Raw genomic sequence first — 25,115 nt, forward strand, 5'->3', positions numbered from 1 at the left:
TCATTGTCCTCTCTTCTACTCTCCCTTCCCTCCTCTTCTCTCTCCAAACATCGATTATAAATTATATCACTAGACACCAGATACCAGATACCAGATATTAGATATAAATATAAACATACTTATTCAATATAACCATTATTCACATCACTCTGCGTACCATACACATCCCTTTACACCAAACACTACACCAAAGTAAAAAATTCATCAAAAAAGCAATAAATGAGATTAGCAACTACCTACCTATCTCAGAGTATACAAAGCAAGCAAGCAGAAGATATAAATATAAAGGGAAATGGAAGTGCAATGCAATACGAACCTAACATATCCTATCCTAACCTAACCTATCCTATCTCAATGGTATCTATCAATCATAAACACCCGCCAAGATTCAATCCCACCCACCAACCAACCAATTTCCCACCAACTATCCAACCAACCCATCCTTAATCCCAGTTTTGAATCCAGATTCCAAACCAGCAAAGTGTAAAAATCCATCCCATACAAAAGAAATGTAACGCCTCATCTTATCCACTTATCCATTTTTCCACAGCCCCCAACCCCGAACCCCTACCACCGCCCATACCCCACCCTTCTACCTTTCCCACTATCCATTTCCCATCTTATCACTCATATCCCATCCTTCCTCTATCCTTCCCACTATTCGTCAATGAACCACGTCCTCCGCTCCTTCCACCTCCACTTCCACCTCCACTAACCAACCCTCCTCTAACAAACGGATCTCTACTTCCCGAATGATCTCTATCCCTTCCATTCGCACTTGTCCTTGGTCTCTGACTAGTCGTATCTCTCCTAAACACCATATTCGCTTTCGGAATTTCAATTAATCCCGTATCCGGTGTATTAGCCGCCTCAACTAATAACAATCCAGTAGGAGCCGTTACACCATGTCCCTTTCCCTTTCTATTCCACTGAGGAGCCTCCTCAAATTGCGGTGTGAAATCCAGTAGGGGTTTAGGCTTTTTACTACTTGGACTGCGTTGGAGACTGGTATTAGCAGCATTGGCAGTTTCAGGACGTTTGGATTTTGCAGGCATGGAAAGGCTTCGGGATTGAGCGTTGCCATTTAGGAGTGTCGATCCATCTGTGAAAGACCCATTTTTGAGGCTATTCTCCCGCTCCTGTTGCGCTTTCTGTCGAACGGAATATGTTCTTCCTAACAATCCACCCGATGCAAATTCATCTTCTTGAGGTGGTGCTCGGTAAGCTACCGGTGGTCCATTTTTCGCGGGCCGAGGGAGTGGTGCTACTATAGATGTATTTCGTAAGTGGAAAGGAACTTGCTTGGGTTTCTCATCCTCGGTTGTGGAATCATCTGCTTCTGATCTGTCGAAACGATCCATGTCAAGTAAGGGTTTGAATGATCCAATCATATATGGATCTTCATCCACTGAAACGTTTATTCTATGTGTTTGGGCACCTCTGACTCCAGTTCCAGACTTTGATGGGATCCTTGCTTTCATCGCTTTCACAGCCTTTGTAGCTTTTTTCTGACCTTCACCCTTCTTGTTCACCAAAAACCAACTTCTCCATTTTTGAACAGCCGAGTACCATGCATTTGCCGCAATTTGATCATCAGTACAGAAAAAATGCACGAAATTCTCCGTACTCAAAAACATTGAGGTTTTTTGTTGACTCTTAATAGCATAGCAATTCTTCCTAGGAGGTTTAAGAGTTTTCCTAATGTGTTGTGCTGTTGGAGTGTAAATATCGAAATCAGACAAGTGACAAATGTTCATTGAGTCTTTATCATTCAGACCCATTCCCGACTTTTTGGAAACAAATATTTGACCAGAAGAAAGTAGCGTAATGTAGCGTTTATTCCATTTACCGGGTTTTTGGGAATGATAAAGCTGCACGGTAACATCTGGAGGTGCATCATTGGGTACAGATGACGCTTCTAGATCTTCATTGTAACCAGAAAGATCGGAGGCCTCCACAATAAGAGCATTTTGTGTATCTCTGTCCCAAGAATTCATTATATCTCTAATATGTTCGTAGCGACGAATTTTACGCTCTAGACCAAGGGTTGTATATGATTCCAGTAATACAGCTGTACGTGGATTGATATCAGCCGACATGATGTTTGCAGCGGAATTCATAATATCAATAGGCGTCGTATCTGCATCGACAGGTAGGTTGATTGATGACTGTTTGCAACGAATCAAAACTCTCTAAAAGATTGTCAGCCCCGCTCTTGCATTAAATATGATAGACTTACCCTCTCTGGCGCATTTGATGCTGAGATTGGGGCATCAGTTTGCGGCACTACCCCTCCCCCACCCTGTTGAATACCAATAGGATTTATAACTGGCGCTTCAATTCTGGGTGGTCCATCAGCGATTGCGCGCTGTATTGATGCAATATTGCTCAATGGAGCAGGTGGGATAGGATTGGTTGTAGTAGTAGTAGTAGTAGTAGTAGCACGTCTTTTACTGCTGAAGAATCCGAATTTTTGAGGGGGGCTTTTGACCGCATCATTTGCGGCTGCATCCAATGTTGCTTCCAATCGTGCCAAATCCTTGCGCTTTTGCTCTGCCAAGATCTTCTCCGTCTCCTCATCGCTCAACTGAACAGGAAGTGAAAGTGGTGGAGGGGAATGCGAAGGAGAGAGGATTTTGTGTTGATTTGTGCCATTATCACTACTGTAATTCAAGTCATAACTCTCTTGTCGCTCATTGTAGTCCTGTGATTGTCCCGTCGCACCCAAATGTGTTTGCGATCGCTTTGGGATGGGGCGTCTAGTATTCGCATAGTTTGATGGTAGGCCAGTCGCAGAATCAACTGGATCACTGGTTCGCCTTGTCGTTAGAACTCTCGCAGTGGAATTTGGGGGACTGGATGGGCCATGCGATTCTGGTACTGAGGGCACAACGGGCGAATCTTCGGATTTAAGGGCCAACTTCGGTCGTCGATATCTGGACATACTTTTGGTCCTTGATAAGGAGGTACTTTGATTTTGTTGGACATCCTGTTTGGGGGTATTGAGATCGGTATTTGATGGTAAAGGTCTTACAGATCTATATCTAGAATATTTCTGTTGTGAGACTTGAGAAAGTTGATTCTTTTCTTCTGCCATGATGAATGAATGAGTGGAGAATCCAGGACTTGAATATCATAAGAAATTACCCTTGTGGGCATTATTTTATTGGTCGAATTGAATTAATAAGAAAAAGTAAAGAACGAGTGACAAGGAAAGGAGGAAGTATGTTGAGGTTATTATTGTGTATTGTGTAGAACGATTTGGATGAACTGACCCCCAGGTTTGGAGAATGGATGGAGAGAAGAGGTACCTGCAGATGGTAAACGCGGTGTTAGACTGGGCTGCGGGAGGTGGATATGCGCAATCTTAAAATTAGCAGTAACATTGAACCTCTATTTTTTCTTGTATTTTTTAGTAGTGAATGGGTTGGTTGGTTGGTTGGTTGGTTGGTTGATTGATTGATTGACTGATGGATTGATTGATTGATCGATGACTGCTTTGTATCATTACCAGAGCATATCAATCATACCAGATCATCCCCAGGTCATACCACACACAAGTACATATTTTTCCCTGATTTTACTTTGGAATGTTTGGCTTGGACAAAGTGATCAAATCTGATCAATCTGATCAATCCGATGATTCAAAAAAAAGGCATTAGATGATAGATGATCTCCCGAATAATGTGGGGGAAAAACAGGGGAAATTTGCAAGTCACACATGGTCCCAGTCAAGGGCATTTTCGCCAGACGGGGGCACGCAGCGTTATTTAAACCTTGTTGACAAGGCTGAATGTAACCAATGATGATGAATTTCCTACTTTGAAGGATGAAGCGTGCAGAGTGAGAGTCTCGGTAGAAAATCCCAAAATCCACTCAATTACGGAGAATGTACATAGATAGCATGTATAGACCAGGTATACACCAGGTAAATACCAGGTAAATACTATGTAACCTTACATACTCCCTCTTACAGCCCTGGTACATACATGATGAAACCAACTTTGGAAAAATGGGGTACATTAAGGCTCAATGCCCTGGATTTCCCTTACAAATTACAACATCCATTTACGCCCATCTCAAATTGGCATCAATAGTTTCTTGTAATAAGTTATAATAAGAAGAAGAAGCAACTTTGCGTAAAGCCAGTGCTTTGAGAAGTCATTTCTAACATATCAAAATGTCTTGTACATCAAGATTTGTTGTACTCATGTAAATAGAAAATACCTAATACTCCGTCCGTATACATTCACATGAGAATAAAAGCAAGTACCGAAGCGCCACTATAAATACTTGGAGTAAGATCTTACAACTGAAATACTACATACCCCCTCCCTAGGTAGTAATCGTAAGTCTCACATTCACGTGGTACAGTGTGTCAATAGCTAATCAAAATTGCATCATCACCACCATCATCAATCAATCAACTTGCTAACACAATACTACAACAGAAATATTACCAAGACATCCGAGGGGTCATTTAATTTATTATACATTTCGGTAACAGTTATTGTTAGAGAAATGGCCAATAATTACCTAGTCTGCCTCAGAATCTTTTTATTTTTGCTTTCAATTTTCTCCAAGAGCGCGCCAAATGATGCGCTAAGAAAAATCCTCATCCTGTTGCCCTTTGATCTATTTCATGGTCTGTGAGGCTGACTGGTAAATTATATTATCTACTTATTATTAGGGTACGTACCTACTTACACACATCATGTAAGAGAAACAGGTAGAAAAGTTCATGTCAAATTAAGGTTGGTTGTCTTTACTCCCTAAAATTGCCAACAGTGGAATCTACGCTGTATTTTAGGGATTTCAGAGTCAGAGTCGCCATGGCGTTTTTTGATCATCACAAAATAAATTCAATCATGATCAGTATTGAATCCAGATCGTCTACATAAACTTTTCACCATCTCAAATAAAATACCTACTATAACTACTGTATCATCCATCCATCCATAAGGAGAATTAAAAGAGCGGAAGTACTCCTTTGATCCCGCGGGAAATTGCGATGTGCAGCATGATGTCCTCTAGTTGGAAATTAAGGCACTCATCTCCTCGCCTTTTCCGTCACTTTGGGCCGGATCCCGTTGCCGAAGGACTTTGCTAACAAATGATCTCCCAAGTATCAAAAAATAGGTCATCTAGATTGTATTCTGTATTTATCTTTCGAACATTGGAGCGCAAAGACTACGGAAAAGCCATCGGCCGAGACTCCCAACAATGAGTCCTGGTGGGGAGCAGTTCCTCATTTCGGCTGGCTCCTTACCAAATATCCTGGGTAGTGGACAATGCTTGTCTTTCTTGGAATTAAAAGCGTCGATACCTCTCGTTTTTGAAGCTCGGAAACTACCCAAACCATTGGTATTTCGTTCTAAACATCCGTTCTGTATGGTCTGTTGCGTACTAGATCATGATCATCTGTCGACAATTATGTCTCTATTGCTTCTAATTAAATTCTACGATGGTGGCTGCACAACTTACTAACGATATCACGGGCTGAAGTACAGCTAAATATATCATATATGGCAAGATTGGTACTCAAAGCAGGATGCTACATCATTCGTGACAAAATACCTGGTAACATCGTCTTCGACGTCAAGAGTTCAAACCACCATCATTCGATATATTTCGATGAATATCATTGCTAAAAATTTGGTCAGGTTCTACCACGGTCATTCCTCTCTTCTTCCTCTTCAAAAGCACCAAATCCTCACAGGGAGGACACGCGGGTAAGTGGGTTGCACAATGAACGAACAGGAATTTGAGAGATACAAGATTAAAATTTCGTGAACAGTTAGTTCATCTCATTTTCATATATGCCTATCCGGTAGAACACACATCAGGGTCTTAAGGATGTTCGTATTCATAAGTATTCCTCCTATCGTGTTCATTACTGCAGCGACTGGTACCTTTTGTGTAAAGCCATTCAAGTGAGCCGGCCTCTAAAGATGTACCGCTGCTTGTCAAATATACACATACATACTGGCTTGGCCAGCATACTCCTTCAACCTCATAATAGGATTTCTTTCTGCTGACGCCATCATAATTTGTCAATTTAGCGCATAGTGGAGGAAAAATACAGGATCTGGAAACTGGAAACAGATCAGTTGAACCTTCATCGAGGTTTACATGATATGCATGTAAATCTTACCATACGGGGCAGTAAAGGTGTTAAAAACCCTCTTTGTCCCGATGGAAATCGCGTTTGCGCGCTGTCCTCTATACTAGAGCTAAAACGGGTCGAGTCTGATTTGCTCAACATCACTTCTACCACCTTGGGCCGGTTCTGCTGCCACAGAATCTCTCTTGTTGACTATCCTTGAGAAATCCGCGGAACAAACAATGTGGATGATGCTTTTCGTCGAAGAATGACGCCACGAGATTGAGAGGGCCGTCAACGATACATCGATCGAAATTCAGGAGTTGTACGACTAGTAATCACCATCACCACCAATCCACCTGCTGAATCTCAAACTGGAGACTTGGTAGTGTCTTTCCAGTCAATAACCTCATTTCAATATTATGCAGAAAGTTAAATTTCATTCGAAGACTTGCATATTGCACAGACTCATACATCAGTCTTCGCTCATTATCCCCGCATTACTCCTAAGAGTTTTTCCATATACTCTGATAAAATATCTACGCCAAGTCAGAAAAGCAGCGATATCATGACCTATCGGTAACATCAGTACTTGAGTCCTATTTTCAAGAATATATTTATGGTTCTTCATGAAGAGAGCAAAATCGAGATATTATCTTGTCTTTTCCCCATCCTTTGCAATACAAATATACAGAGAGCTTCTTTCTCGTGGAATATAAGTTTTCGAAAAAGTCTCCCAGCGAGCTGGGTTAGAGTAGTGTAGTGTATTGTAGTGTTGGGTTTCTTCTTGGTTTTTTGTATGATCATGTGGTATTTATATATTGAGTGGGTGGACTATCTCTGAAATATAGTCTGTCTAAATAGTTCTGCTTTTTAAAATCTTGGGAATTTCTATGTTGTATTTGTGTTATTTTGATTTGGGTTTTTGCTTCTTAACTGTTTATCTATTAGAATGAAATCCTCAAATTGATTTCAATCGAATTGAATCGAATTATATTATATTTTAAAGACTCTCATTATACTAGTATATAGATTTGCTAAACTCGTAGAACTCGCAAGCGTCTTGCTAAAAGCAAATAAAAAAGAGAAAAAAGACGAGTATCTCCACATGAATAATTTACCTATATTATAATCCTTCGATGTTGAACTTTGAAGAGAGGATATAGTAATTCTAATATACACACTGAGGAAATTCGAGAGATTTGATTTATAATAGAGTAGTGATTTGAGAAGTAGAAGGATTAATTTGATCTTTTGAAAAGATGAAAATAGTATCTATCTATAATAAGTGGTAAATATTATGAATTAATAGATTGTTTATGATAATTCGAATGATTATTGTTATTTGATAGTTTTTAAAGTATTTAAGACTTATATATAAATCTAATATTCTCTTTTAAATCACTTTTTTAAAAACTATTTTTTTATATCAAAAATAATAAAAATTAATCTTTATAACTTCTTTTATTTATAAATATAATTTGATATTAAAATTTGAATTACATATTTATTATTTATATAATAATAAACTCCGAAAAGTTAAGATTTTTTTATAATTTTATAATTTTATTCATTTATTATAAAGTTGTTAACTTAAAAGATATAAATAATAATAATTTTTTGATATAAAAAGATGGCCGAAAAGAGGAGGTAGTACTAGACTTTCTTATTCCAAGATCTATAATTATATCACGATATATAGCTAGTATCGCATGCTGTATATACGTATATGAAGCTCCGTCCACAGCGTCCCAGAACGTGCTCTGTGTGACGGAAATCCCTGCTTTCCTCCCACCCTTATTATATAAGAAACCTCAGGTACATTAACCATGTCCACACATGATACGATTACTCGAGATTAGTATACGATTTAGGTGACCTGAGGATCAGATCCGGACAAGTACTAGGTATCAATGGTTATCGGTAAAGTAAGATCATTGGAGGAATAAATATGACTTCTTTTTGCCTAGCCATTGCGGCTAGGCTATTCATTTGTGTATATATAGAATAGCTATCCCCATCTACAGGTGCTCTTCACCTGTAGATTCTAAGTTAAATACAATTGCTGGTCTATAAACACCCTTTTGGTCACACTCTGGATGATGGATGGATTATCTTCTGAAGGGTCTTATTAGTATCTAGCATAATTTTTGCGAAGGTTTTCCCAAACTCGTAATATCCCGTAATTAATGCTTCGCATTCGATATTATTTGCCCAAAAAATACTATAATGTTCTACTGGTGTAGGTCATGTACAGTTTCATATTATCCCTATAAGAGTAAGTCGAGCTATAGAAATCCGTTAGCTGCGGCCTTATGAGGTTTATTTTCGAATAATTCATATATATCATAATCTACCCGTAATTTGTATTTTATAATTCGTTTATTTATGAACTGTAGGAAAGATAAGGTTGGTTCATCCATGAGGATGGGATGAACATGATTAACCTGGTGACCTTTTCATTGTGAAGATACAGAATTGCTGGATTGAATTGGGTAATAGTTTACAGCTTGCCTCTCCGCTTTGCTTGGGGAGGTATAGAGGATCTTGATTCTGTAGTGAGCGAGAAATGATCATATGAAGGAAATCCCACAATGTGATAAAAGAGTGCTTGATGAAGTTTTTTTTAAGCTTACAAGACTAGGCTTGATTCTGAGGTTGTGATTACGAGTCGAGATATCTCTATATATGAGCCTATTACTTTCCTAGGTGCATCTGATAAAATGGGGTTATGGGAGACGTGCCGTTCGTTTACTTTATATCTTTATACCAAAACTGTATCGGGTGAGAGCGTGTGCATGACAAAAGCTGAAGTTGGCTAAGACCCTTATATTATTATATATCCCTACTATCAATTGGACTACCAATCATCAATGTCCTATCTACTAATCTGCAATCTTATATATTCAAGCACCCTGTCATACCCTGCTATATCTATCCCTTGACTTGATCATAAAATAACGGGAGCTCTTTGTCCCTACTCCATATTTGAATATCCGGACTATTAGAGGAATATATATCACCACACCATCCAGTTCCCACAATCACTATTCTATCCCGTCTCATCCCCATCTAGTAATCCCATCCCCAAATCAACAAAATCTAATCCTCGTACCCCAACTAAGTGCGCGGGATAACTCGAAAAAGCAAAACAAATTTACTCCTCGATAGTCATCGCACCATACCATCACCACGTCTATTATACACCATCACCCATACATCAAAAACATTGGATATATCATCTACCTTGGTATATAATCTTACATACATTCTCCATCACACTACAGCATCCCCCAAATCAGATCTAAAAACCTAATTAATATCACCAAACCATTAGAAATCAAACCAAACCAAACATAATCTTACACATATATACTTCTACCCTTTCCCTTATTTATAAAATAAACCTACATTCATCTTGAACATCAATATTGATCCAGCCAGCAAATTTCAATATTAGAATATTACCGACACAAGAGGCAAGGTGAGGTAAAATCACATCTTCCATGATTTCCAAAGGAAAGTTCGATCATTCATTCCTTAATTCTCGACTGAAACTCTACTCGAGTACTGGCTAGGTATATCAACTCTATATAATTATCCAGAGCGCGTAAATTTATTGTTTCTGGTATATTTACTACCCAGGTATGCTTGGAGCTTGTGAGTAGACCACCAAACTAGTCCTTGCAGTCCTTGAATGTTAGTGTTGTGGGGGCTTCAATCAGTTAACTACTCGTACTGGTTTTTGATGTAGAGCTATTACCTGTGGTATCGCTCGTATGCCCGACTTTAAAGTATTTTTATCCCAAGATATTACTAGTAATTATGTAATTCCAGATATGGATATACGACTAGACTTGGCTAATAATCTTCAAGTTACGTCAGTCACAATGATGTGAGATGAGATGGCGATGGTAAGAGAGCACCCTTCCTATCTTCCATTCTCCATTCTCCATTCTCCATTCTCCATTCTCCATTCTCCATTCTCCATTCTCCATTCTCCATTCTCCATTCTCCATTCTCCATTCTCCATTCTCCATTCTCCATTCTCCATTCTCCATTCTCCATTCTCCATTCTCCATTCTCCATTCTCCATTCTCCATTCTCCATTCTCCATTCTCCATCTTCCATCTTCTAGCTTCGTTAGACTCTCACCATTACACGCGTCGGCGTCGTTAGTATTCTCATATTCTAAGTATAATGGAATTAGGAGGTGCAGTCATAACAATTCCTCTCCCTTCCTATACTAGGACCACTATTCTCCGATCAAGCTCTTCAGGGTACCATGAAGAGTGTCGGAGCATGGTTTCTTAAAATCCATCGGAGTGGAAAGAGTCTTTATCATTGGAGTCCAACACAACATTGGTTTCCATGAACAGTATACCCAAAAGACATACAACCATCTGGGAATTCAATAACTAAGATATACAGGAGCTTGAAAGCATAATATGAGGCAGCCCATTGACATTCGCTGCATACTGTGAGCGGATGAACGATGGGTAGAACCATTGCCTACTAGGCATCATGATTTGTGGGAGTTTGCGTTGAAATTTCTGGGAACTGGTATTGATGGGAAGGTTGTGAAAATAATACAAATTTGATACATTGCACAAGCTGTTGTCACAAATGTGGCTTGCTACTAAAGGCTAGAATAAGGTCAAGAGAACTTCAGACTCTCGTAGAATCTTATGGTCATCATCATGAGTTTTGACAATAAGCTGGGAGCGTTTTGATGAACTATTCAATAGGTATACTCGATCGACACCGATCATACATAGGTAGAAGACGACTATGCTTGAGTCTCAAGCTACATGCTTCTTTACTTCCTAAATGCCCTCATCTCCCTCCTCCAAAATCCAGTAAAATCCATCGTAGCAACATTGATCTCTAAATCCTTCAATGCCTTGGTAGACAAATGACAATCATAAGGTCTCTGAACACTAGCATTTGGATCATTTCCTTCCGTATTTGCTACCATACCATCCAAAGGCAATCCCAAAATCTCCGCAAAGAGTTGGCAGATCTCATATTTTGTGTATTTGTCCTCGGAGGAAAATTGCAAAATTCGTGGTAAAGAAGATGGCTCTTTACTTTCGAGATATTTAATCGCAATATCTGACAGAACTCGACCTATATCTTCCGTATTGGTAGGATAACGAATGGCCCAATGATCCATCTTGACATTGGCATCTTTTTCTTGTGCTTTCCAGACTGAGTTAATCAGTACACCAATTGCACTTTCTTCAGGTTCGCCTTCGCCGTAGAGAACCGGAACTCTCAATACTACTCCCAAACCAGATTTGCCTGCTTTCTCATATTCTGCCAATACAGCTTTCTCACCCTCATATTTTGTTTCTCCATATAGATTGGGGGGCTTTGGGCTATGACTTGTCTCGTAAGGTGCATCGCCTTCGGTGCCAGGGAAAACGTAATCGGTGGATATATAGATGAGAAGAATTGATTGTGCGGCACACAGTTTTGCTAACGAGGCAGAGGCGGCAATATTGAGAGCACGTGTCCCTTCAGGGTCGTTGTCGCATTTATCGGGAAATCTATTCGCTGCACCTGTAATCGCAGTATTAGCACTGATGATGATGACGAAGCAGCAGACAGTGTTGACAAAACTTACAATGAATTACGACTTGGGGTCTTTATATACTCCTACCGTCAGTATTGCATAAAAGATCATGAAGATGTTACGTTACTTGGATTCATCCAACACCTTTGAAACTTCCGATTCAGAAGCCAAATCTGCCTTGAGAATGGTAGGAGGCTTTGCGCGTGAGAAACCAGTGCCAACTACATTCCAATTTTCCCGATCAAATACTTTGAGGACTTGTCTGCCGAGTAAACCAGTTGCGCCTGTGATGAGGGCCTTCTTCGTCATGATGAATATATAGATGTGATTGTGGTGGGTTGATAGGGTGGCAGATGCAATGGACAAAGGTATTGTTCTTGTTTTTGTTTTTCAACCTTCCTGATTTGTTAGATATGCTGAACATAGTACATTTGCATGATTGATTTGAAATCTCGACATGTCTTTATCAAATGCATTTCTACGATACAGAATCACTTGGAGGTATGGAAATATATGTTATTAAGGTTCTTTAAATCAGGTTGTCCGGAACTGTGTTGGTCGAACGGCAATGGCAGCAAGTGTCCATCCTACTACTAAATCTTCATCACAAAATCAGCATCACCAAGCACAACGGAGCAAAACCATCAATAGCGAGAACGATCTTAGTGACATCTACATACATACAATCAAACATATAAAATCCATCTCCCTCATCTAATCTGAATCCCATCATCTCCTCCTCTCTCACATCCACCAACTACGTACCCCTCCCATTCTTCTTCACGTCAGCCTACAAGAAGCCGGTCGCAATGAAAAACAATTAAAAATCTCTTACGAGAAGATGTTTTGGTTCCAAAGATTCCCAGGCCAGCCGAAGCCAACCTGGAGTGGTCATGGTTATAGTTTTCAACTAGCAAAAACGCAATCTCGGACGAATCCTCACTGATATGCGTAAAACCCATGCACTAAGATGAAGGGAAAAGAAGGGAATCTCAAGGGAGAAGCTGAGACTTTATACATTTCTCGCTACTGAAAATTTGGCCCGGATTACTGCAAATGTGACAAACTTGGCTGGATTGGGTTTAGATACGGTCTATACGGCCGCTAACTATTGGGAAAAATATCTTGGTGGGCACGTGACTCTTTATTCTTTTCTCTTTTGTTGGCTTTACTTTGCTACGGTTGGAGGAGTCATGTCATGGTCTTAGTTGATGCTTTTATGTAATGAGCTGAGTACGATTGGTGCAGGTGCTACGACTGAATTGATGTCTTCTAGATTTGAGTCACGAACTTAACTATGATGCTTCTTCGTTCAATTTGGGTGTTAATCATCCGTCGAAAGTGGCAAATTGTCAAGCCAAATAGGGTAGGTACTTACAATCTTGAGCAAACTATACGGGTTGACCATCAGATACTACCACACCACTCCATCTACACTTTTGATCGGCTTGGACTCAAAGCTTAAAGAATATCAATCCAGAGGAGAGTGAGTCCCATCGCATTGTCATACTCTTGTGGCCTCGATCGATATGGTTACCTAACTCTTATCAGTTCACAAATTGAGATCCGGCGGATGGTTTGTTAAACTTGTACCACTCATACGTTTGGTAAGAATTGGAAATCCTGGTACCCAACCCAAGTGCCCGGGAAGACAGGCAACCACAAGCATCATTTATCTTCCTCCAAGATATTGCTTACCATACCCAAACACCAAACCTTGGGTGTACAAATTTAAAAATAAGTTTCTCCCTTACTCCTTTTCTGCATGCCTACTCGTTTCAGGCTCACAGTACATTTTTGGCCGTACAGCAATTTCGATGCTTGCTTCACTGTGAATGAAGTATCTTTCACATGAAAAGTTTTCATACAGAATAATCATTGCATATTTGCACGTCTCCATACGCGCAACGAGTAGTAGCGTCTTGTGGATAGAAGTACTATTCCTCCACTGGTAGAGTATCGATGTTATGAATTTGGTTCGCGATACACGTGGAAGTTTCCTTCAATTCAAGGCATTTGAGATGTTGCAGTGAGTCCTGCTCTATCTAAGCTTTGAAGGTAACATCTTTATATCTTCCGGGTTACAGCTACAATGGATGTCAGCTTTCTCTCAATCATTTTGTTAGTTTTGCACAATCCACAGAACTGTCAACTGACCTATGTTAATTGTATACAACTCTAAGAAGTGCCACAGAAGAATTCTTATTGTTTGACAATTAGATGTGCGAGTTCTGGTCGTTATCTAGACTTTGATCTGGTAAAATCAAAGTTAAACATGGTCTACCATACGATCCAATCCAATGAGCGTTGCTTGAGTTGTTGTTGGGCGGTTGCTTGATCGGACATTGAAGCTGTCTCCTGCATGTATTGACATAAATTTGATTTGATCTCAAACATTGATGCTTGGACGATTTGTCTTAATGACTTCTCCCGTTATGAGTCGAATATTCAACTAAAGTGTTGGAGCTAGCCGACATGTAAGTGTATTCTAAGTATATGCTTACATCATCTGCAATCAACAGCTTTGGATTGCCCGTATTTATATTGGATTCAAAATGTAAAGCACTCGTACAAGTGTTCCTTTTCGTTAATCATTCAAGAGTAAAGATTACAATAATGGGACTTGGATAAAACATAGTTGATACATCAATATTCAATAATCATATCTTTACAGCATCGGGAGTGTCGATATCAAATGCCATATTGCGTGATTGAATCGGCGGTCTAATACGACATTTACTCTAATCTTTTGCCAAGAAAAATGTGCTGGCGGGTTATGGATGATTATCGGATGGTGGGATGGTACCTTTTATCGCAACCTAATTAGGAAGTTGTTTCATTCTGGTTCCACATGCTAGAAAATATCTGATCCATTATCTGCACCGGAAGCTGTAATTGATAACTTATGAGGGAATTTTGATGTATCAATTCCTTCGTTTTTCGATGCTTAAATACGGCTTCCTTTGTGTTTTCTTTACGGTCGCATAATCCGTTACTTGATCTCAATACGTTCATTGGAAGGAAGTAGGATTTGCGCTCTATTACCTTACTCGTGCTGCCATAAAGTGTAAGACTAGACGCTATAGTAACGAGGTTACTCCTCCTGGACTTTGCCATCTTTTGGTATGTGCATAGAGCTTCGGAGTTGCATACTTTCTAGCCGCACGAGTACCTACCCCTCTTTCGGCAACCATCGAAAATGCGGAAGGATGCTTTCCCCACTTGTGCATAGCTCAATCTGGCGTCGTCCGATTCCCCAATGACTTTCCTAATGCAGCGATACCTCCGTGATGATCTGACAAATTGTCCAATGAACATTGAGATACAAGATAACCTTAAATTAATGAAGAAAACATGGGTGACGATTACGACGGTATGAAGTGTCAAGGCACTTCTACAAAAGGCAGCTGGCAATGTAGACCATTACTCACCATTCCACCATTGGCTCAGAGAAGTAGGTACCGTGTCGATGCCGCAAGGCTTGTGCGAGACAAGCATGCGCCCTCTCTTGGGTGGTGTTGGCATAAGTATGCCATGGTGCCGCAATTATTCTTCGATGTCTTTATCGTTGTAATCATTCTTACTTCGGCAAGATGCTTTTCCTCAACATTTTCTCCGTGGCATTTGCTGCGTCGGCCGTCCAAGCATTACCCACGTTCGGCAAATCCAGCGTTTTCGAGAAGATCGCTGCTGCGCCTGCAGGATGGGAGTTGGATGAGAATGCTGTATTCGACAAAGATGTCTCGATGATGAAGTTGAGATTGCATTTGGTAGCACAGAACATGCCAAAATTCCACAAGATGGCCATGGACGTATGATCTCCAATCTTTCACATATCTAGGCGCCAGACTCGCACATGAGAAGAAGTCTTCTTATCTTTCCGGATACCTCAAAATAGAAAACGTTCTAAACTGACCTCTCAAAGATTGCCACCCCTGGAAATGCCCTATATGGACGTCACATTGATCAATCGACGATCAATGCAATGATCGCACCAAAGACTCAATCGCGTGACCTTGTTTTGCAGTGGCTGTCGACTGCAGGCTTGACAAACCAAACAACTGTCTCAGCACGAGGAGATTCCGTCATTGTGGAAGCAAGTATCAGACAAGTCGAAGAGCTTCTCCAAGCGCAGTACGACGCTTACGGTAAAGAATAAACCTCCCTTCATGATTAAATCCAGTTCCTAATATTTGTAGTTCACACCGGATTGTACCAAGGCGCTATCCGAACTCTCGAATACAGTCTTCCCGATGCTTTGAAGGGTCATGTTGATATTGTTCAACCAACAACCTTCTTCGGTCTTCGCGCGATGCGATCCAACATCAAGCAGCACAAGGAATTTGATGAAAGTGTGCTCAAGGTCGACGGTACTGAAGCTGTCACAGGCTGCAGTGGTAGTACTATTACCCCAAAATGTCTTGCCAACCTTTACTCTTTCACATCAGCCCCAGCTACATTGACAAGTGGACTGATGGGTATCGCCGGCTTCTTGGAGCAATGGCCATCCAAGTCTGATTTGACCACCTTCATGAATAACTATGCATACTTCGCCAATAAGGCTTACACATACACCTGCACTCTTATCAATGGAGGAACTTGCCCATCAAGTGGAAATGGCTACCCAGGTATCGAAGCCAATCTTGATGTCCAATATGCCAGAGCCATCACATCAGAGATTCCTAACATCTAGTGAGTTTTATGTTTATCAATTCTGAACTGTATTCTTAGAATAGCGATGCTAACAGATTGAAGCTACTCAGTTGGTGGATCTCCTCCAATTGTTGGCGGTGGTGAAAACCAGAACGAGCCCTACCTCGAATTCCTCGACTCTCTCCTTACCGCCACAACACTTCCAAACACCATTTCAATCTCTTACGGTGATGACGAAGCTACTGTTCCTTTGGACTACGCTGATGAAGTCTGCAACTTGTTCTCCCAACTTGGTGCTCGTGGTGTATCCATCCTCGTCGCTTCCGGAGATTCCGGTGTAGGTACTACTTGCACTACCACTGGATCTACCAAAGGTTTCACAACCAGTTTCCCAGCATCTTGCCCATGGGTAACTGTTGTTGGCGGTACCACTGGTAACAGTCCTGAGTAAGTTATACAACTCCATGCTTTGGATTAAAGACCGGAAACACTAACATTCCACAGGGCAGCATGGACTGATGGTGGTGGTGGGTTCTCCTCTGTTTTCGGACAACCTTCCTACCAATCTACAGCAGTCAACAACTGGTTGAAAACCGACACGACTCACTCCTCAGTAACAAAATACTTCAACGCATCCGGTCGTGCTTACCCAGATGTCGCCGCTCAAGCTACTGATTGTAAGTAAAATCTATCCCCTATCCTACTCATCCCATGCCACCTATTTTTCACTTCACTAACATTAAAACCAGTCGTGATCGTTGCCTCCGGATATGCCGAGCTCGTTGATGGAACTTCCTGCGCAACCCCAACCTTCAGTTCCGTCATCCAACTCATCAACTCTAACCGTGTCGCCGCTGGCAAAGCTGGTCTCGGTTTCCTCAACCCATGGCTATACTCAACTGCCAAATCCGCATTGACAGATATTACCACCGGTAAGATCACTGGATGCAGCGGTGTTATCTCCGGTGCTGGTTTCTCGGCCGTTAGTGGTTGGGATCCTGCAACTGGTTTGGGAACGCCAAATTACACCAAGTTGTTGGCGATCAGTAACTCCACTTAAAGAATCATGGGTTGAGATTGGATTCTGAATGTAGGAAATAGCATGGATATAGCATGGATGACCTAATGGATTATGAATTATGAGGACTCGGGATGGAGAGATCTAGTATTTATGTATATGCATCGTCGCTGTATATCGACTGGCTTATATTATTAGCTTGAGTACATACCCACAATACATATCTTCATCAAGTAAATACTTTAAAATGGGATGTGTGAATGGATTCGGAGATCCTTGTATTCATATATCAGAAGTAGATGCATTTGTAAACACCTGCATAACAGTAAGGTTCAATGTAATAGCATTCAGATATACGATATCTTGATCTACATCCACATCTACATCTACATCCTCGACTTCTCCTCTCCTCAGCCCTCCCCTCCCTCCACATCCTAAATACAAGCCTTAGTACAACAATCCAAACACACACATCACCTCACCTCCTCTCTTCCACGTTTCTACCACCCTCAATCCCCATATTTATCTTCCTCCATCCCCATCAATCCATCCACCTTTCCCCCCTCTTCACTCTCTCTTCTCAGTCCAAACTCACAAACACTGACTATAATAAGCATTAGCAGCCGTGCAGGTACTCCCTGCCGCACAAACAGTTCCACCAGTCCATCCTTGACCTCCGCACTATAGTATTAAAATGAGGAGTTAGTCATTGATTAATTAATTAATTATCTTTGCATGCTTGCTTTATAAGAAGTATAGAATACGCCAAGGTAAAAAAAAGAAAAAAAAAGAAAAAGGAAACATACCTGTCCATACTTCTGCACCACAACGCCCGTCGGCGTCGCCGCTGCACTCGAACTCGTACTCGCACTAGTTTTCGTCGAAGTCGCAACAGTAGTCAAAGTAGTATGCGTCGCCGTCGCAGGTGCACTCGCAGGAGCAGTAGTAGTAACAACACCTGTGGCAGCAGGCATACTAGTTAATGTTGTCGCGGCGTTGTTTCCACTGGAGATACCAGTGTAGATGGAGGAACCTCCTTGGGAAGCCCACACGGCGGGACCAGGAACGGTATAGTTGTAGAAGTTGGAGTAGATGTTTACGGTGTAGCCGGGATCGGTGTCGGAGAAGGCTCTGAGAGGGTGGTGGGTTAGTTGATTGGGTGTTTGAATGGCGGGGTGGCGGGGTGTATGGCGAGAGGGATTGGAGGATTGGAAAATGGGAAGGTAAGAAAGGGTAAGAGAAGGCACAGCGGAAGGGAATGAGAGAGGCAAAATGGAACGAAAGCCAAGAGAACACGTACCCAGGAATAGAGACCAAAGGACCCGGGGTCCCCGAACCCCCATTCGTAACAGTGACTTGTGCACATTCTATATAAAACTGAGGAATACCCCCTGGACTAAATCCAAAAATTAGACTCCACCTCTTCCTCTTCACTACCCCCAAAAAAACGATAAAAAAATACACAACTTACTAAGGATTATGAATACCCAATTGTTGAATACGAATAAGGTAATCACCGTTAGGTAGATTAGGTGGAATAGTATAGGTATATGTTTCTAGGGAAATTAGTCTTTTATTCATATTTTCTTTCATACCCTACAGATAGAGAGAGGCTGAGAACTCACGGTAAAGATTCCATGTCGCAACTTGATTTGTGAATGTAGGACCAATATCCAAAATCTTAAACCAGACCTGTCCGGATCCATCGAAGGCTGCTGCGGTCGTTGGTGCTTTGGCCATATATCTACAGAGAGAGATTAGATTTCCATCAGCTCGACGCACCATTGTAAAGATTTGTAACAGTAAAGCAAGACTTACATAGACAAAGGTCCCTGGTGATAAACTGGTACATCTGCCGTGAATGAGAAGGAATCACCAGCCTTTACTGTTATAGTTTGCGTTCCATTGCTCGTTTCACCACCGGAATTACATCGGAGATCGTTGCTAGCGAGATCTATGATGGGACTATTGTAATTATTGTTCATACGGATGTAGCCATAAGGAGGATATTGGATGTTTTTGTAGGTGAAGGATTGGAAGATGTCTAGGTGGCGGCATGTTAGCTCTCCTCATTATATAAGTAGGTGAATACTTACAATGAGCTGAGACTTGGCATGTAAGGAACGAGAGTCCTAGAAGAGAAGTGAAGGTTTTCATCATGGAAGATAATTGAGAGTGACGGTTTCTTAAGCTGGCTACGAGATTTACTTCCCCAGGAGGGAGGATTGAGAAATTATACATGGAGGAGAAATTGGCAGGAACAGGATCCGTAACACATCATCACGTTCTTCGAATTTACTAGTACTATCAAATTAATATATATGGATCGAATCAAGTTCTTGCTATACATTGCTATTATATTATTTTTCGTCAAGTGATGAGAGAAACAGATGATATATTACTACCTAAGATCCACTAGGCACTTGTATTTCAGTCTATAGAATAAGATCGGCATTATATCTGACAGGGTGTGTCTTGGCAATCTCTGAAATCCGGGGAAGTCAACCTGGGGAACGGAGCGGATATACATAGGATACCAACTGCCGCTTCAATAAACGAAAAGCTGCACCCCAGGTTATGAAGCTTGCAGTGGTTGAAAGGCTCAGAGTTCTACATATAAATGAAACTAGAGGTTTGCCAGTCACAATTGCAACTATAGTCATGCATCAATGACACTCGTCAAAACGCAGCACCAAGGCCTTTAATGTATTCCTCTTTCTCCATGCATCTATATGCATGGTGATAGTATGGAGATTCTGCATATTATACGAAAAGTGGAGGGATATGTTGATTTTATGCGGAGCGGCGGGCCGTGTTACACAATTTATATGAATAGAACCTCACATAAGTCGCTTGGATAAAATTGACAATTGATCAGCAGGTCCCGGAGTGTCAAGTTCGCGCTCCAAGCTGAGGTGCATATTCGAATTATTAAGTGAACTAGATATATAATGTGATGTCTAGAAAGAAGTAAACCTGACTATTCAAGAGAGGCTTTGCCCTTTGTAATTAGTCTCCTTCGAAGGATGCTACCTTTATGGCTTAATAGTACATAGTCTATATGTTGATCTTATAAATTACATTTTCTAAGGGATTAATTATTGGCTGGCTCAAACTTTTGAGTATTTATCCATCCCAGAAGCTTCTTTAAACACGCCCCTAGGACCAACGAACAGGGCCTTGGAGGCAGAATGAGAGCCGAATTTGATGCGTTGATCGCCGAGGCAACAAAGATGCCATAACAAGTCGCAAGCAATGTCTCCAAGTACCTGGGGTTGCGCATTATACTCGTGAGTAAAGAAAAATCGAAGCTCATGATGTAGATGAAAAGAGAAAATTTCGGCTTACGAGGCACGAATTGAACTAGCTCAGGCTACTCGTGAGGGGAGGAAAGGTAGAAGAATGAAGATGGCGAGATAGAACAAGAAACAATAGATAAAGTTAACGAGGGAGATAAAGGGGAGAGACGTGAACGACGTCTCCAGACTTTGAGATCCCTGAGTTAGGAGATAACGTAATAATTTGTGGCAGTTATTGGGTATTTGTCGAACGTTAGCGTGCTTTCTTAGAACAGGTTGATATTCAGACTAAAATAAGTGAGAACATTTATTGTTGGGGTTAAAATAACACATGAAGAGGAAAATCCTTCAATGTCGGATATTTCGGAAGAATGATAAGTATGCTGAACTCCGTTCACAAAACTTCCAGGATCCACCATAGGCCGGGGAGTTTGTGGCAATAAAGAATATGCACATTCTGAAACTGACGCTCGTCAGAGTCAAAACTAGATAAAATCGATTCTCATTGGTATCTCAAAACTCCTATAAATGCTATCTGCTCGCTCACGGTGATTCCAATCCCTCTAGTCTGACTCTGACCTCTCTGACTAAAGCTTTTGCATCCTCAACTTCTACTCCATCCTGACACAGTTCTGTAGCCAGTTGCATGGCTCTCTTATAGTCACCCGTTCTCATCGAGTATTTTGCTAACCACATCCTAGCTTTTGATGTTGCAGCCGTAACCCCTGTACCATTACCACCTTCACCTGTAGGTGCCAGTGGCTGGCGCCCTTCATCGTCTGATGATGCTGAATCATTATGGATGTTAATGGCGGATGCATCTGCATTATCGTTGCCTTCTTCTTGTGCCACACACAACTCCATGTACCCTCGTGCTTCTCTTTCGTCCTCTAACCTCTCATACATTCCAGCAATTTGGAGTAAAATTTCCGGATCCATAGTGCCCCCTCTTTCTCTACCACCACTTCCAAATGAACTGCCCACACCTGCATCATAGTAGCTATCTGCTAACAGTGCGCGCTTCAATGCTTTGATGCCCTCGAGATCGCGACCCATTTTCTGTAAGCAGGATCCTACTGCCATCCACATTTTGCCATCCCAAGGACGGAGTCCTGCTGCACGTTTATAATACCACAGTGCATATGCATGCATTTCAAGTACTTCGTATGTTTGTCCTAGTCCATACCAGGCCCTATAATCTCTCCTGTTAACATCAACTGCTCGACGATATGATTCAATAGCTGCGTGGGTATTTTTTAATTCCACATATTCGTGACCCATTAGCGTCCAAGCGCTTAGGCAAGAACGGTCTAAAGTTAAAGCACGTCTGAAATATTGTACAGCCTTCTCGTGACTTGATAACAGCGAGTAGTAATTGCCTATCACAACACAGGATTCTGGTCGAAATTTGTCAACACTCGAGCAGAGATGTGCAAGAAACGATAATTTCGGTCTGAGGTTCATAACATAAAGAATATTAGAGTAATGATCGAGTGAATCTAATCGATGAGGATGTAGTGCAAGGAGACGACTGAAATGAGCGTCGGCAGTGACAAAATCTTTGGTATGATAGGATAGAAGAGCTAAGCAGGTGAGTAGGAAAGGGCTTGTTGGGAATATGGAAAGAAGTTGTTCTAGGGAGCTGGACAGTTGTGGCGTCGATTGGTATAATTCTAGGGAAGTGTGAAGATGGAATATGAAGGAGAGAATATTTTGAGGGAGGTGAGGCGATATCCGATTTAACTGCAAATAAGTCAGTAAAATTTCCTGAATTCGAGGTTGTTTACTCACGTCCTCAACTCTAGAAATTAAAGAAGTCATCTCTAACCAACAACCCCAATTCATGGGAAATAGCTCAACACTTCGGACGAGCCAGCGCATCGCCTCATCCTCATTTTTGTCCTTAGCTAAAACCATTCCATAGCTATGCCCGGTTAGTAGAAATCCTTTATCTGGGGTAATTTGACAAACAGATATTCAAGCCACCCTTGACTGCCGGCAAACTCTCCAGTTTCTGTCCTTCTCTCTTGAAACCATGCCTCCAATATTCGAATTATCGTGACCAACTGTTTGTTCACTGTGTTTCCTCCATCATGAGGACCCATTACCATTTCACTATCTTCATCTTTCTTTTTCTCACCAGACATAAATTTTGCATATAAAGCTAGGAATAAGCTCTTCTGGCTCAATTTTGGGAGCACAGATATTGGTCCTGTGCTAGCTCGACTTGATGATGCCTTTTCCTTTCCCTTTGACCTCGTATTTGCGCCAGTTTGGCTGCCTCTTCCAGCCGTTGTTGACAAAATTCCAGAGAGCAATCTATCCGGAAGAAACACAGCAGCACATCGGTCGAACTCCCTGCAATCAAAGAAAGATTTTGCCAATAAATATTTGTTAATTTCTTTCGCCTCGAGTTGTGCTTCTTCTGGATCGAGGTTCCCACTGACGACAATTGGGGGGAGTCCTTCCGCCAGTACTTCCGTCATTTGCGAATCCTCGGGTTCTGAGAGGTCATCATTCGTCGGTATAGATGTCAGGAGTTCTGCAGCCCTTAAAGAATCCATTAGTGAATGTAATTGATACTACTGCTATGAATTTATACCATTTTGCAGATTGATATAAGCATCTTTCTGAACATTTCACAACCGCTTCCTGCAGTGATCCTCGCAATTGTGCTGTTTCCCGTTCAGTGAGTGCCATAATGTAATAACTCTATCCCGATTCTTCGAGAATGTGAGCTTTCAGATAGCTCATGAAGTTCAAGGTTGTCTGCAGACTAGCAAGGCCGGGTCTTAATTAGCTTTGCTTGGGTCTATGGTACGGCCCGGAGCTTTGATGTATTGTTGACTTTGATATCGGGTCGACCGAGGAACGATTCACAATATTATTCTCGGCGGGCAAGTCTTTGAACAATATAAGTTGAACCCATTTATGTATTATACAAAATGTCTGTCATGGAAGTACATCACAAGAAGGTTTCAACGTTCCATGATCCAACAAAAATGGCCATGATCAAATAAAGTACCTGTCGCAGTCCACCAGTACTAAGGAAAGCGCGTCCACCAGGTCTTGTATTTCCGCGTTCTGCCCACCCCGCATCTTCACCGCTGTAATTAATTTCCCCTGTCACAACTCTTTCTTTGTGGAACCCCAGGTGTTACTATGCCACCCACCACTAAAGCTTGACCTTCCTCTTTTCTCATTCCTTACCTCTCTATAATCTTCAGTCTCCGGCCTTCACATATAGTATATTCCTTCATCTCATCCTAAATAAAACCTACTTCCATCAATCACCACCGAAGTAATCGCAATGGCGAACACTACTACCCTCAAGGAGTTTGAGTCTGTCTTCCCAAAATTGGTTGAGGACTTGCTTGCCCATGCCCAAAAGTACAACCTACCACAACAAGGTCAAGATTGGCTTAAAGCTGTGAGTGTCTTTCCACGAGGATATACGAATCACATATACTGATTTTTTATTTATTTAGTGTCTATATGCCAACACAATTGGCGGAAAATGCAATCGAGGAATGTCTGTCCCTGACTCAGTATCTCTCCTTCTCGAAGCTCCCCTCTCCGAAGAACAATACTTCGAATCTGCCACGTTGGGATGGATGACCGAGCTCCTCCAAGCTTTCTTCCTCGTATCAGATGATATTATGGATGGCAGCATTACTCGCCGCGGTCAACCTTGTTGGTACAGACAACCAAATGTTGGTATGATCGCTATCAATGATGCCTTCATTCTCGAATCTGCGATCTACTCTCTGTTGAAGAAATACTTCCGCTCCCACCCTTCCTACGTTGATCTCATCGAGCTCTTCCACGAAATTACATACCAGACAGAGCTCGGTCAATTGTGCGACTTGTTGACTGCACCAGAGGACAAGGTCGATTTGGACAACTTTTCCATGACAAAGTACGACTTTATCGTCACCTACAAAACCGCTTATTACTCTTTCTACCTCCCTGTCGCTCTTGCCCTTCACCACCAGAAGATCGCTACCCCAAAGAATCTTAAGCAAGCAGAGGATATCTTGATTCCACTCGGCCAATATTTCCAAATCCAAGATGATTATCTTGACAACTTTGGTCTACCAGAGCACATTGGGAAGATCGGTACCGATATCATGGACAACAAGTGCTCTTGGCTCATCAACCAGGCATTGGCCATCACAACTCCTGAGCAGCGTAAGATTCTCGAGGAAAATTATGGTCACAAAGATAAGACAAAGGAAGCCGCAGTGAAGAAACTGTTCGATGAACTTAATTTGAAGCAGATCTACGAGGATTATGAGGAGAAGAAAGTTGGTGAAATCAAACAAATGATTTCCCAGGTTGATGAGTCAGAGGGTTTGAAGAAGACTGTATTTGAAAGCTTCTTGAAGAAGATCTATAAGAGAAGCAAGTAAACAGGCTGGACCATTAATTGCGGCGCGTATTTCTTTACACTAATAAGCAGCA

The 25,115-nt window shown here is 41.4% G+C and overlaps 10 protein-coding genes across 10 annotated transcripts; 2 read left to right on the top strand and 8 right to left on the bottom strand.

Moving 5' to 3' along the window:
* Nucleotides 1-623: 623 nt before the first annotated feature.
* On the bottom strand, nt 624-3,097 carry SS1G_07650 (hypothetical protein; the record flags this gene model as incomplete). The annotated part of the gene is made up of 2 exons (XM_001590975.1): nt 624-2,192; nt 2,240-3,097. The coding sequence occupies 2 exons, from the start codon at nt 3,095-3,097 to the stop codon at nt 624-626; spliced, it is 2,427 nt and encodes an 808-aa protein (XP_001591025.1).
* A 2,151-nt stretch (nt 3,098-5,248) lies between these two features.
* SS1G_07651 (predicted protein) lies at nt 5,249-5,362 on the bottom strand (the record flags this gene model as incomplete). The annotated part of the gene is made up of 1 exon (XM_001590976.1): nt 5,249-5,362. One exon carries the CDS (start codon nt 5,360-5,362, stop codon nt 5,249-5,251), a length of 114 nt encoding a protein of 37 aa, XP_001591026.1.
* A 488-nt stretch (nt 5,363-5,850) lies between these two features.
* Nucleotides 5,851-6,044, bottom strand: SS1G_07652 (predicted protein; the record flags this gene model as incomplete). The annotated part of the gene is made up of 2 exons (XM_001590977.1): nt 5,851-5,945; nt 5,987-6,044. 2 exons carry the CDS (start codon nt 6,042-6,044, stop codon nt 5,851-5,853), a joined length of 153 nt encoding a protein of 50 aa, XP_001591027.1.
* A 3,944-nt stretch (nt 6,045-9,988) lies between these two features.
* SS1G_07653 (hypothetical protein) lies at nt 9,989-10,506 on the bottom strand (the record flags this gene model as incomplete). Its single annotated transcript, XM_001590978.1, has 2 exons — nt 9,989-10,237; nt 10,501-10,506. 2 exons carry the CDS (start codon nt 10,504-10,506, stop codon nt 9,989-9,991), a joined length of 255 nt encoding a protein of 84 aa, XP_001591028.1.
* Nucleotides 10,507-10,922: 416 nt separating this feature from the next.
* Nucleotides 10,923-11,990, bottom strand: SS1G_07654 (hypothetical protein; the record flags this gene model as incomplete). The annotated part of the gene is made up of 3 exons (XM_001590979.1): nt 10,923-11,668; nt 11,733-11,752; nt 11,809-11,990. 3 exons carry the CDS (start codon nt 11,988-11,990, stop codon nt 10,923-10,925), a joined length of 948 nt encoding a protein of 315 aa, XP_001591029.1.
* A 3,284-nt stretch (nt 11,991-15,274) lies between these two features.
* Nucleotides 15,275-17,394, top strand: SS1G_07655 (hypothetical protein; the record flags this gene model as incomplete). Its single annotated transcript, XM_001590980.1, has 6 exons — nt 15,275-15,493; nt 15,607-15,829; nt 15,881-16,373; nt 16,437-16,781; nt 16,839-17,011; nt 17,084-17,394. The coding sequence occupies 6 exons, from the start codon at nt 15,275-15,277 to the stop codon at nt 17,392-17,394; spliced, it is 1,764 nt and encodes a 587-aa protein (XP_001591030.1).
* A 467-nt stretch (nt 17,395-17,861) lies between these two features.
* Nucleotides 17,862-19,509, bottom strand: SS1G_07656 (hypothetical protein; the record flags this gene model as incomplete). Its single annotated transcript, XM_001590981.1, has 8 exons — nt 17,862-17,956; nt 18,000-18,033; nt 18,159-18,483; nt 18,653-18,748; nt 18,824-18,908; nt 18,978-19,096; nt 19,171-19,396; nt 19,449-19,509. The coding sequence occupies 8 exons, from the start codon at nt 19,507-19,509 to the stop codon at nt 17,862-17,864; spliced, it is 1,041 nt and encodes a 346-aa protein (XP_001591031.1).
* Nucleotides 19,510-21,194: 1,685 nt separating this feature from the next.
* On the bottom strand, nt 21,195-21,932 carry SS1G_07657 (hypothetical protein; the record flags this gene model as incomplete). Its single annotated transcript, XM_001590982.1, has 1 exon — nt 21,195-21,932. The coding sequence occupies one exon, from the start codon at nt 21,930-21,932 to the stop codon at nt 21,195-21,197; it is 738 nt and encodes a 245-aa protein (XP_001591032.1).
* A 458-nt stretch (nt 21,933-22,390) lies between these two features.
* Nucleotides 22,391-23,215, bottom strand: SS1G_07658 (hypothetical protein; the record flags this gene model as incomplete). Its single annotated transcript, XM_001590983.1, has 2 exons — nt 22,391-22,394; nt 22,623-23,215. The coding sequence occupies 2 exons, from the start codon at nt 23,213-23,215 to the stop codon at nt 22,391-22,393; spliced, it is 597 nt and encodes a 198-aa protein (XP_001591033.1).
* A 746-nt stretch (nt 23,216-23,961) lies between these two features.
* On the top strand, nt 23,962-25,063 carry SS1G_07659 (farnesyl pyrophosphate synthetase; the record flags this gene model as incomplete). Its single annotated transcript, XM_001590984.1, has 2 exons — nt 23,962-24,081; nt 24,140-25,063. 2 exons carry the CDS (start codon nt 23,962-23,964, stop codon nt 25,061-25,063), a joined length of 1,044 nt encoding a protein of 347 aa, XP_001591034.1.
* Between the last annotated feature and the right edge of the window lie 52 nt (nt 25,064-25,115).

This window comes from Sclerotinia sclerotiorum, genomic scaffold, assembly GCF_000146945.2.
Source record: "Sclerotinia sclerotiorum 1980 UF-70 scaffold_10 genomic scaffold, whole genome shotgun sequence".
In the NCBI taxonomy this organism is placed as follows: domain Eukaryota; kingdom Fungi; phylum Ascomycota; class Leotiomycetes; order Helotiales; family Sclerotiniaceae; genus Sclerotinia; species Sclerotinia sclerotiorum.